Raw genomic sequence first — 13,486 nt, forward strand, 5'->3', positions numbered from 1 at the left:
CACACACACACACACACACACACACACACTGTATATTCACACGCATGCACACACACACCCACAAATACTCCCACACACACGGCTCTGGCACAGAAACGAAGAGACATAAATTAAAGCAGGGAAGGAAGGAAGGAAATGCAAGGAGCAGCACTGCTGTGTGTGTGTGTGTGTGTGTGTGTGTGTGTGTGTGTGTGTGTGTGTGTGTGTGTGTGTGTGTGTGTGTGTGTGTGTGTGTGTGTGTGTGTGTGTGTGTGTGTGTGTGTGTGATAAAGAACACCAGGAGTGGTGCTGGCTGGATCAATATCTATAACTCATCTGCTGATTATGTCTTAGTAGTATTTCACACACACACACTGGGACACTGCTGTAAAATGGCTGCCAAAACATTGAGTGTGAATGAGATGACAGTGTGTGCATCCCAAATGGCACCCTATTCCCAATATAGTGCATTACTTTTGATCTGGGCCCATAGGACTCTGGTCAAAAGTAGTGCACGATATAGGAAATATGGTGTCATTTTGGACACATCCAGTGTTTGAGGCTGAACCATCAGGCTCAAAGGAAACATGCATTGGATTTGGAACACTAACTGTGAAGTCTTTATGATTGATAAAGCCCTGATCTTAAAATCCCATCCAAAGGATTTCCTTGTTTACATTGTTCTCTGAAACAGAATAAGATAAATATGGATGATAATGCATTAAGCATCTGTCCCTCTTCTGTCTCAGTCAACAGTTTTATTCAAACTGTAGACTGGGGTTGAGTCCCAAATGGCACCATATCCCCTACATAGTGCACTACTTTGGCCTAGAGCCCCATGGGCCCTGGTCAAAAGGAGTGCACTATAAAGGTAATAGGGCGCCGTTTGGGACGCAGGCTGACACAGAGGTTAACTCAACCCAGTCTTCTGCTAGGCCTTTGAAGCGTTTTGTGAGTGACGCGACCATTAAACAGGCACGTTGATCTCCCCTCTGTGAGGCAGCCTGTTCAGGCACCTTAGGGAATGCCTGGCTATAGTAGATGGGCCAGGAGGAACTCACTGCTGTGTTACCACATTTCCATCAGAATGGGAGGAAGTTTAACAGTAAATACAGTGTGTTGAGCTCTCAGCCTCTCTCGGAGCCTTTCTGATACACACACACACGCATACACACACATGATTGCGTGTGCACACACGCACACACTCACAGACAGGCACGTCATTAATCCTGCCTAATCAAGCTGGGACCCCCTGCAGGGCGAGGCACAGGGGTAGAGGGGCGGAGGGGTACGGCAGGGGGAAACAGGGGCGTACCAGCTGGTGTGGCGGCCCCTGACAGTGACTCGGACGGCCATCTGTCCAGCGGAACTTACTCAGCCCCCACTGGCCCTCTCTAGCAGACACACACATAGACTAGACAGGTACAACATAGACAGTTCAAAGGGAAGAAGGGAGAGCTAATACAGGAAGGTGTGAGGGAAGGAGAGAGAGATGTTGAAAAAGAGAAGACAGTAAATGAAAGATTTTGTCAGAAGTCTTGAATTGCAACCTGCATCTGGTCTGCCCTATGATCCCAAAGTGTCACTTATAATGGTTGATGGAAAGGTATAGACGAGGTGGACAGATAGAGAGAGAGAGAAGGACTGAAGTGCAGCTTTCTCTTTTATAACCAAATCTTGTGTTGTGTTCTCCCACCACCTGTCTACACCACGGCTAGCTGGTGGAATAACGCGTCTTAGTTATGGCTGTCTGGAGAGAGAGACACCTCCTTTGGATTTACATTGTAGAGCTGTCTGTGGACAAATTAATAATGGATACAGCCGTCGGCAAATTGAATTTTTCATTCCTCAGTTCACTCTCCCGCATTTTGTTTTCCAGCTTGCTTTATTCACATCTGTTGTGATTCATTTTATTGCTTTGCATGAGTGTAATACGATAATCGACCCTTACAGCCCCGTAAAAGTAAAGGACATGTGGCGTATATTCGCCCTGTCTGCTGTTATGTATCACCCTCAACAGTAGCAGTAACCAGTGAGCTTAATCGATTAGTACCGAAACAGGCCTACGGGCCGTTGCTCCCTCCACCCTCCTCTTCTGCCATGACTCAAACGCTGCATAACTAATAAGGGCTTGGGTTTCTGCGATAGTATTTCACCTCTAGCTGTGGTATAAGTCGCAGAACTGCATAAATCAGGGATCTTGATTTGTGGCTGCGTTTTGGAGAATTATCGCTCATGCTCTTTAATAAACGAAAGAGAAGGAGCAATCCTGTTGCTGATTTGGCATGTCCTCATTTTATAGCGTTCAGTCGCTAATGTGAGAAAAATGAAGCGAGATGTCGTTTATTATTTGTTATTTTTAAGGGATAAATGTTGTTTTTTGTCATTGTGTGTCTGATCCTCACTCCGTCTGTGTTACACAGCGCCTTGTTTTCTCACACATACACTAGCTGCTGATCTAGAATCACTAAACACTGATTATTATCCACATTTTTTTCTGTTTCATATACACCTCTGCAAGTGTTTGTCATTTCAGATCAGCAGCAGGAGAGCACAGTCTATTCTAGCATGGTAACTTATCACTGATTTTTACAGAGATTATCTGAGTGTCCATTCCAACCTCAACAGTGATCCAGCCAACATCTGGATGTCCTGTACTGTTTCAAATCTGGGCATCCATCTTGCTAAAGGCACAGATCAGTCATGCAGAAATGGAACTTTCAGACTTCCGATTACCTATCTGAATGCGTAACCATTTGTACCTACTGTCTATTGATCAAAATTAAATCAAATTTGATTTGGCACATGTGCCAAATACAACAGGTGTAGATCTTACAGTGAAATGCTTACTTACAAGCCCTAACCAACAATGAAGTTTTAAGAAAAAAAGTGTTAAGAAAGTATTTACTAACTAAACTGAAGTAAAAAAAAAAAAGAAAATGTAATATAACATTTTTAAATAAAATGAGACAAATAGAAAAATAATAAATAATTAAGGAGCAACAATAAAATAACAGTAGCGAGGCTATATACAGGAGGTACCGGTACAGAGTCAATGTGTGGGGGCACAGATTAGTCGAGGTAATTGAGGTAATATCTACATGTAGGTAGAGGTAAACACGACTATGCATGGGTAATAAACAGAGAGTAGCAGCAGCGTAAAAATGGGGGTGGGGGTGACAATGCAAATAGTCCGGGTAGCCATTTGATTAGCTGTTCAGGAGTCTTATGGTTTGGGAGTAGAAGCTGTTAAAAAGCCTTTTGGACCTAGACTTGGTGTTCCGGTACCGCTTGCTGTGTGGTAGCAGAGAGAACAGTCTATGACTAGGGTGGCTGGAGTCTTTGGACATTTTTTGGGCCTTCCTCTGACACCACCTGGTATAGAGGTCCTGGATGGCAGGAAGCTTGGCCCCTTGTACTGGGCCGTATGCACTACCCTCTGTAGTGCATTGCGGTCGGAGGCCGAGCAGTTACCATCTCAGGTGGTGATGCAACCGGTCAGGATGCTCTCGATAGTGTAGCTGTAGAACTTTTTCAAGATCTGAGGACCCATGGCAAATCCTTTCAGTCTCTCGAGGGGGAATAAGCTTTGTTGTGCCCTCTTCATGACTGTCTTGGTGTGTTTGGACCATGATAGTTTGTTGGTGGTGTGGACACCAAGGAACTTGGGTCAATGAATAGCATTCTCACATAGGTGTTATTTTTGTCCAGGTGGGAAAGGGCAGTGTGGAGTTCAATAGAGATTGCGTCATCTGTGAATCTGTTGGGGCAGTATGTAAATTGGAGTGGGTCTAGGGTTTCTGGGATAATGGTGTTGATGTGAGCCATGACCACCCTTTCAAAGCACTTCATGGCTATAGACGTGAGTGCTACGGGTTGGTAGTCATTTAGGCAGGTTACCTTGGTGTTCTTGGGCACAGGGACTATGGTGGTCTGCTTGGAACATGTAGGTATTACAGACTCAGTCAGGGAGAGGTTGAAAATGTCAGTGAAGACACTTACCAGTTGGTCAGCGCATGTTCGGAGTACACGTCCTGGTAATCCGTCTGGCCCTGCGGCCTTGTGAATGTTGACCTGTTTAAAGGTCTTACTCACATCGGTTACGGAGAGAGTGATCACACAGTCGTCTGGAGCAGCTGATGCTCTCATGCATGCTTCAGTGTTGCTTGCCTCGAAGCGAGCATAGAAGTTATTTAGCCCGTCTGGTAGGCTCATGTCACTGGGCAGCTCATGGCTGTTCTTCCCTTTGTAGTCCGTAATAGTTTGCAAGACCTGCCACATCCGTCGAGCATCGGAGCCGGTGTAGTACGATTCGATGTTAGTCCTGTATGGATCCTTTGCCTGTTTGATGGTTCATCAGGAAGGTATAGCAGAATTTCTTATAAGCATCCGGGTTAGAGTCTCGCTCCTTGAAAGCAGCAGCTCTACCCTTTATCTCAGTGCGGATGTTGCCTGTAATCCATGGTTTCTGGTTGGGGTGTGTACATATGGTCACTATGGGGACGACATTATCGATGCACTTATTGATGAAGCCAGTGACTGATGTGATATACTCCTCAATGCCATCAGAAGAATCCCAGAACATATTCCAGTCTGTGCTAGCAAAACAGTCCTGTAGTGTAGCATCTGTGTCATCTGACCACTTCCTTATTGAGCGAGTCACTGGTACTTCCTGCTTTAGTTTTTGCTTGTGAAGCAGGAATCAGGAGGATAGAGTTATGGTCAGATTTGCCAAATGGAGGGCAAGGGAGAGCTTTGTATGAGTCTCTGTGTGTGGAGTAAAGGTGGTCTAGAGTTTGTTTTCCTCTGGTTGCACATGTAACATGCATTTAACATGCCAACTGTTATTGAGTAGATTTTGACAACCTCTCTTTTTTTCATTCTCTCCAGGTGTTTCTCCAGGTCGGACCACTTGGCCCTGCACATGAAGAGGCACATCTAAGGGAGCGGGAGGAGGAGAGCGAGGAAGAAGAGAGGGAGAAGGAGAGATAGAAGGAGAGAATAAGTAGGCAGGATGGAAGACGAACCACACAGCAGCTTCGGCTCTCACCATCCAGAGGCTGCCCCTGCCCGCAGAGACCCACCTAAGACCTGACACCAGGAGCAAAGCACTATGGGAGATGACACGCTGGAGAGACGGACGCCACGACTCCAGACGGACGGATGGTAGCCGAGGACGGATGGAGTGATGGAGTGAAAGAGTCGAGGAGCAGCTTGTTTTTTATTCACACTTCCATGATTCACACTTCTACTCAACAGTCTACAACCAATTCTCTTTTATCACATCATCCGATTAGCCACGCCTTGTCCAATCAGGGTTGGGAACTCACACACTGCCAAACCAATCCGCTGATCCAGTTACGACCCATTTACACTCCACTGTTTCTTTTCTGTACATTTAAACTATGGAGCAACTTGGGAAAGGAAATGGTTCACCCAGAATTATGAACTGCTTTACTTTGACACGCCAAACGTCAGTGACTTGCAGAAGTAACAATGGGCTTCACAAACCAACAATAACTATTGACCATTTTATTCTGGTGTGCTGTTTCCCAATCCCATCCCAATTTTTTGTCTCTTGTATAAGAACCCACAAACTGCAGCTATATGTCAACCCTCAGCAAGCTATACCGTGTGAAATAACAACAATGCCAAAATAGCGAGACGAGGGAGACCAATGGAACTAGTGGGCAATCCGCCAGTGTCTGTGGGAGTAGGGTCTGACACTTGCTGATAATGAGTGAGCTCTGTGACCCACAGGCACCTTGCTGTGGATCTCTCAGGCTCTCCTGTAGGAGGCGCTCTGCTCTTCTCTCTCAGCTTCACTCCTGCCACCTCACAGGCAACAACTAACAAATGCGCAGCGACACTTTCTTGCCTTTGTTTTTTAAAGACAATTAATTATTATTATTATTATTAAGAATGATGGTCTGTTTTCTTTCAGCTGAAATTTCTTAAAAATTCACTGAATGAAAAAAACGAAAACATTTTAAGTACAAACGAGAAAGAATGTGCACATATGGCAGGAAGGGAGGAACATCGAACGAACGCACCCCGGCCCATAAACACAGGCTAAACTCAGTACCTGCTATTTAGCACTGACAGTTAAGGAGATAAAAATGTAAGAAAAAGAAATGACAAGAAACTCTGAAAGAAAAAGGATTTGTATTGTTGGCCTGAAATGAAAGAGAAGGACCTCTGTTTTCCACTCTGTGTTTTTCTCCTGTGTGATACTAAAAACTAACCTTGGCGTGACCTTCGAGGCATCAGCACCAAGCCAGGGCCAAAACACAACATAAAACTGGAAATTGTATTTTTGCTTTGTTTGTGTGGATTCTGGAAATACACCTTGGAACCCCCTATCTCCTCCAGTATGGCGGGGGAGGGGCCTGGGAGGCTGGTCTGCTGTGACCACACACCCTATTTGGGAGACTAGGAACCTGATAGGCTACTGAACATGAACCTGGGACTAAAGACACCCAACTCTCTGGGTAGTAGAAAGGACAACATGGCCTCATCAGCCCAGAGAGACTTGCCTGTTTCGTATCCATTGTCTGCACTGACTTTTTCAATGTTATCTGTGCTTTTTTTTCATAAAGTATACAACAAAAACTGAAAAAAAGAATACAAAGGAAAAAAAAACGGCATAAAATACTGAATAAAAAATCAAAAAAATCTGTCTCTCACACACTCACACCATACAGACACAAATACACCGACACACAGAACAGTCTCTTTGCTCATGTCTCCTCTTTGAGATAAGACTCAAATAATGATTTAGTTAATGAACAGTTGGAGTTGGAAAACAAAACACTGCATGGCAGCCTCTCACACACACACTCAGATCGCTTCCCGGAATTATTTGTTCTGCTCCAAATTTTTCTCAGTAAGATTTTTTTGCAATTGTTGTTTTGTAAAAGACGATCTTATTCCGCTGGAGGTAATGGCTTTGAAATGAGAAAACAAGCTTGTTCTCATGTTCAATCAATCACCACAAATCAGGCCTAGGTCTCTCAGTCTCTGTATGTTAACAATCAGCTTCTACACCATGGGACCAGATTCCTCACCTGTATGCCCCAGATCTATGAAGTCCTACATAGCCTTGCAATCAGGGCATTAATACCAACACCACTATCACTAATACTATCACTATTACTGTACGACTTCCTTCCCCTCTTGCATACATACCCACCCTGGCCTCCTCACATCAGTTGTAATGGCTGCTTTATCAGAGAAGATGCCATTACTGTCTCTATAGTAACGTTTATGTATCAGCCATGCCAGAATCTAACAGACGATCCCAGAGCTGCCCTCAGGTGGGCCGGTGGAGCTCCGAACAATCAATACCAAAAACATCCAGCATGGAACTACCCTCGAGCCAGGCAGGGTCTGGAACAGAACACACCGGTATCTGGGAAGCTGGCCGCCTCCATACCAGGCCTATTGGCACCACTGGCGCAGCAGCAGCTCTTTCTCTACCAACACAAAAACAGTGTCTCGGCAACAAAAAGACGAAGTGAAACAAGAGATTACGATGATCTTTGTGTTTTGCTTCCACTTTTTAGTTGGAACTTCTTTCTTCTTGTTTTGTTTTGTTTTAACGCTACAGTGATTATTTTTTTATTGCCACGGTGGATGATGCAAGGTAATGCCAAAATTTGAGAAATGCAGGGGGATTTGTTTTTATTACGCCCCCCCCCCCCACACCCCCCTTTCAACGTACAATCATATGGGGTTTGTTTGTGGCACTTTTTGCCGGAATTGCAATGGTATGTCTGTGTGTGTCCCAATGCGAGCTATAGCACGGCACATCCTTAGGGTACATTGTGAATCTAATCTGCATTGTGAGAAAGAATACTACTACCAGTAGACTGGTGGACAAGTTTGAAACTAACAGTGTGGGAGACTGGGATTGTACTGTATGTTGGTTGATTCATTCACTTTAGGGGAGCTTATAATCTGTCTAACATTAGCTGACAATAATGTATTCGTTTTAGTTTTGTTTCTGACATTTTATTTTCTTTACGAACCACTCAAATCACATTCATTTGGGATCATAGAGCTGAATGATGTAAAAACAAACACTCAAACTCAAAAACCATACACCATGCACTTCACTGGCACTTCAAATAGGTTCAAAAAAATGAAAACTCTTCAAGCACTCTTACGTTCTAGTAGACGTTCACTTCTGGTTGTAGCCGTTTCTACGGCTTCCACTGCAGCAAAGCCTGCTGGGTAACAGGAAATAGACACAATGGTCATGGTAATTTAGCCCGTAACAGGCCTGCATGCTAAAAAGATAGCAGCACACAGTTTAAATCCAAATTAGCCCAACTTTAGTCCTCTTGCGTACACACTGACAAATCTAAAACCCCACTTCAAATGAAAAGTCCTATTCTATTTCAGTCCTGTGGCATTCTCACCAGAAGAAGCTAGCTAGGCCCCTTTCCCTTTCCCTCGCCTGGTAAAACACTGCTTGCTGACATGGATATGCTCCTCTGTATAGTTTCCTGGCCACTAGTATCCCACAGCTCTGATTAGCATTAGCGCTGCAGGCTACTCTGTGGAGGCTCCTTTAGTCTCTCCAGTCGCACTCCACTAATGAGAAAGACTTTTGGTCACAGGGAAACAGATCTGGGGGAAAAAACATCAGGGACCGCGAGCCAAAATGGTTTAATTTCAACGGTCCAAAGTACTGTTACGAAACCAGTGTGGAATCTGCCACAGAACAAACAAGAATACATTAGCAGCAGCTTATCGTAAAGCCAGAGAGATATATATTTATTTGAGAAAGTGATCGAAATTGAAGAGATATTTTTTGACAAAGAGAAAAAAAATGTTTACCCCAGGGATTAACCAAATGATGATGAAATTAGCTGTGCTTTTTATCTCATGGATTAGCGATTAAAATGAGATTATGATTAATCCTACAGGCCCTTATAGCTATTTACAACACAGATCCCCTCAACCCCCCACACCCCCTCCTTCTGCACTCTACACGTGCCATTCTAATAGCCCTCTATCCCTCTCTCCGTCTCTCCCTCTCTCTATAACCCCCAGAGAAGTGATCCATGCACAATCAACTGCAGGAACGCTGAATGCACACGTATACACTTTCGCCCAAAGATTTGCAGATTCACAAGTAAACTGCTGTGAATGAAAATAGAGAGAGAGTAAGAGAGAGCGAGAGAAAGAATGACCTCGTTTTACTGTCCACTACTATTCCACCATTATTCCCCCCCTTCCCCAACCCTGACCCAACTTCTTCCTGCATTACAATCTCTTGTCTGATGTTCAGTGTGGCCGATCTCATGGTCCATTCATGGTTGTAAAATATGGTTGGGTAGTCTCTTTAGGGTGCCCAATTCAAGGGTGACTTAACTAGCAGCCTACCAATTCTAATGTAGACTTAGTTCAATTAGCTTCTTAGTACAGTGCAAAATAGTACAGTGGAGTGTAATATTTCAAACTGTCATGTCTGAGGTGGACCGTCGAGTCTATGTTAGGTTAACTGTTGCCTGCGAAAACCATCCCAAGAACGATTGCATCATACACCTACCTTAAGCATTCCCGAAACTTGAAGCCTCACACGTTCGGTCCCCATGAGGTAGGGTTGTCACTTTGGTGAGGCTTCTGGCAGCTTTGTAGATAGATACATTAGTAGCTCTTCAACTCAATGAGCTCGTATGGGTAGTGACTGGTTTACAGTAGGTCTGATAACAGTTCTGTAGGCCACTAGAATGTCCATAGACATTAGACATTAGTCGTTAGACCTACTGTAGACCCATTTTAACCACAACACTTTAGGTGGAACTTAAAGGGTATTGTGCACTACTAGGCAACAGTGCTTAAGCATTTCGACTCCTACATACATTTCACACACTCTTTTAATGTTCCTGTTGTTCTATCTTCTCAAGCATACCATTTCACTACATGAACTTACTGCGCACACTCCATAGTGTACCTACTTACTTAATGCTAGCATAGTCTGTTGGAGCACTCAAATGTCAAATATCCACATAACATGTTGTGACACTTCCTGATGCACTTAACCACAAGAACCAATAAGGTAGCTCATTTTTAGTTTTTAGCCAATCAAACTAATAGGTTATTAGCATGATTTAGGCCTTCTACTGTCATTAAACAGCCAATGGCAACTGGGCATGGTAAGATAATGTTGGACAGTTGTTTTGATGGTTCAAGGGGTTCTGTTCATTGCCATGTAGCAGGTGCCTCATTTGGTCCTGTTTGGGATGTCCAAACTCATGGTTCTTTTTGTTGTACATCTGCATCAGGGAGTGTGTCTGTATCTGCTGTGTTTGTCCATATTTGATATGTCAGTATATAAGGGATTGACAAAACTCTTCCCCCCTGTCTCTGTATCCCTCCACCTCACCCCTTCTTTCCCTTTGTCCCCCAATCCTTATCCATCCAACTCTGGGGCCCAGGCATCACACTCTGACATGTGCTGTTAGAGGAGGGTACATCTTGATAAATGTTGATTCATCTCTATGGCTTTGTCTTCCTGAGGTGTTGGACATGTGTCAAGTTCAGGAGGTGAGTTAGTGTACTTTACTTTATATTCTATTTACCATCTGCTAAGTGGAGAGTCTCATGGCCAGACAGACAGAACCAGGATGTGCAGCTGAAATAACTATCCTCAGTCAAGGGGCCACACATAGAAATAGAATTACTCAAATTCCAATCTAATTATATTTCTATTGGGGCACCCACCCAGCCAACAACACACCTCAGCCTGTAGAGCAGAACTAAACCCACCAGTGCTTTTCTCAGACCGTCTACAGTACGGCTGAGCCTCCACAAGGTAGTCTAGTCCCAGTCCAGCCTCTACACCTGGTAAGTCTATGGAAGCCCAGTGACACAGTGGGAACACCTTTTCCATCGTCACCTCTCTGTCATTTACTCCTTCTGCAGGGGCCCTATAATGCCAACAACAGCATCACCTCTCCTTCCTACCAGACCCTGACCCCTCACCCTCTGCTCTTCCACCCCTCCCTCCCTCCCACCCGCCCGCCTTCCCTTCCTCCTTCCCTCCCTCCCTCCCTCCCTCCCTCCCTCCCTCCCTCCCTCCCTCCCTCCCTCCCTCCCTCCCTCCCTCCCTCCCTCCCTCCCTCCCTCCCTCCCTTCCTCACCCCTGCTCCTTACCTCCCTCCCTCACCCCTCCTCCTTCCCTCACCCCTCCTCCTTCCCTCCCTCCCTCCTCACCCCTCCTGCCTCCCTTCCTCCTGTCATTGTCATGGTCATTTCCTTTTCAGTTTTCTCTTGGGTTCTTTTTCTCCTTGTTTTTATTTTTGCTGTACAAAGTGTTGAAAAATATTATTATTTGTATTATATGATGTTAGTATGGTAATGTTCTTTATTAAGGAAGAAGAAAACTTTATTTTTGTTACTGGTCTGTTTCATAATTCTTTTTTAAATTGGTATTGTAAGATATCTATGCAAGAACTGTTCAGTGGAGCATTTTTATTTAAGAATGTAATACAGTATGTGTAATAAATGGTAGAATCTGGTTCTGGCTGGCATTTTGTGTTTCTGCTGCATGCGTTTACGACCGACAACAAATAATCATTAATATACTTTAGTGTAGAGACACCTCACTGCTCCCATACAGTATAACTCCTAACCTTTGTCCAATATCTTCTCTGAGAGCGGAGTCTCATTATTAAGACCTCTGACTATATCTAAGAATGAGTAATACAGCCTAACAATGGCTCCTTGCACCGGTGCTGAAGCCACTTCCATTGTGCAGAGCAGCACATTATTCTGACTAGCTAATGGCTGACTGAGAAATAAGGTTTAGTCGTTAGAGAGAGAGAGAGAGCGACCGCCATAACCATAGAACCATTTCCCCCACTTTGGTGGCAATTCCAAGCTTTATTATTACAAATTAGAGAATCTCATGAATATCTATGGCCCGCCAACATGTAAAATGTCTCTCAGGGGTTCAGTGTGTGAGTAGCATATTCCTTCATTAGGGCAGTTACTAACTCGTCAATGACTGAGCCTGAGCTGCCATTTACAGAGCCAGCCCATCCCGCTCCCATGACTTACAGATTAAAAGGGGTAATCGAATAACTAATGGATAATTAGGGAGCAATTATGTAGAAGAAAAGGGGCCTTATACAGCATATCAATTCAGTAAATGTCCCTTGGTGAGAGAGGAGATTTTGCTGTCAGATTTCTCAGTCATTGCTAATTTCCCTAATTGAAATGGACACTGTCATCAAGCCGGCTGTTTCAACAGTAGGTCTGCATCCCAAATAGGCCTATGGGCCCTGGTCAAAAGAAGTGCTCTATATAGGGAATAGGGTGCCATTTGGGAGGCACCCTAGGTCAGGTCTTCACGTCTCTGACATTCTAGCTACGCCGTTGTCTTCCTGTTAAGTGCCATGACCACATGGTTTATGATGTTGCTTACGCATCAACCGCCCACTTGACATTCTTTTACAGCCAGCCATTAAAAAAACATTTTCCAATGCCACTTCCCTTTGCCTATGGAGGGGAAATACAGTTGAAGTCGGAAGTTTACATACACTTAGGTTGGAGTCATTAAAACTCGTTTTTCAACCACTCCGCCAGTCGGTTAGGACATCTACTTTGTGCATGACATAAGTAATTTTTCCAACAATTGTTTACAGACAGATTATTTTACTTATAATTCACTGTATCACAAATCCAGTGGGTCAGAAGTTTACATACACTAAGTTGACTGTGCCTTTAAACAGCTTGGAAAATTCCAGAAAATGATGTCATGGCTTTAGAAGCTTCTGCTAGGCTAATTTACATAATTTGAGTCAATTGGAGGTGTACCTGTGGATGTATTTCAAGGCCTACCTTTAAACTCAGTGTCTCTTTGCTTGACATCATGGGAAAATCTAAAGAAATCAGCCAAGACCTCAGAAAATAAATTGTAGACCTTCACAAGTCTGGTTCATCCTTGGGAGCAATTTCCAAACGCCTGAATGTACCACCTTCATCTGTACAAACAATAGTACGCAAGTATAAACACCATGGGACCACGCAGCTGTCATACCGCTCAGGAAGGAGATGCGTTCTGTCTCCTAGAGAGGAATGTACTTTGGTGCGAAAAGTACAAATCAATCCCAGAACATCAGCAAAGGACCTTATGAAGATGCTGGAGGAAACAGGTACAAAAGTATCTATATCCACATTAAAACGAGTCATATATCGACATAACCTGAAAGGCCACTCAGCAAGGAAGAAGCCACTGCTCCAAAACCGCCATAAAAAAGCCAGACTACGGTTTGCAACTGCACATGGGGACAAAAATCGTACTTTTTGGAGAAATGTCCTCTGGTCTGATGAAACAAAAATAGGACTGTTTGGCCATAATGACCATTGTTATGTTTGGAGGAAAAAGGGGGAGGCTTGCAAGCCGAAGAACACCATCCCAACCGTGAAGCACGGGTGTGGCAGCATCATGTTGTGGGGGTGCTTTGCTGCAGGAGGGACTGGTGCACTTCAC

The 13,486-nt window shown here is 44.2% G+C and overlaps 1 protein-coding gene across 1 annotated transcript in view; it reads left to right on the forward strand.

Annotated features, from left to right (window-relative positions):
• Positions 1 to 11,509, forward strand: part of LOC106586293 (Krueppel-like factor 7) — a 68,317-nt gene extending 56,808 nt beyond the window's left edge. Inside the window, exon 4 of the mRNA XM_014173427.3 lies at positions 4,870 to 11,509. Coding sequence (XP_014028902.3) covers positions 4,870 to 4,921 — 52 coding nt within the window. The 3' untranslated portion in view covers positions 4,922 to 11,509. The remainder of the gene's footprint in view (positions 1 to 4,869) is intronic.
• Positions 11,510 to 13,486: the final 1,977 nt, after the last annotated feature.

Source organism: Salmo salar, chromosome 25 (genome assembly GCF_965601325.2).
Source record: "Salmo salar chromosome 25, fSalSal1, whole genome shotgun sequence".
Lineage (NCBI taxonomy): Eukaryota > Metazoa > Chordata > Actinopteri > Salmoniformes > Salmonidae > Salmo > Salmo salar.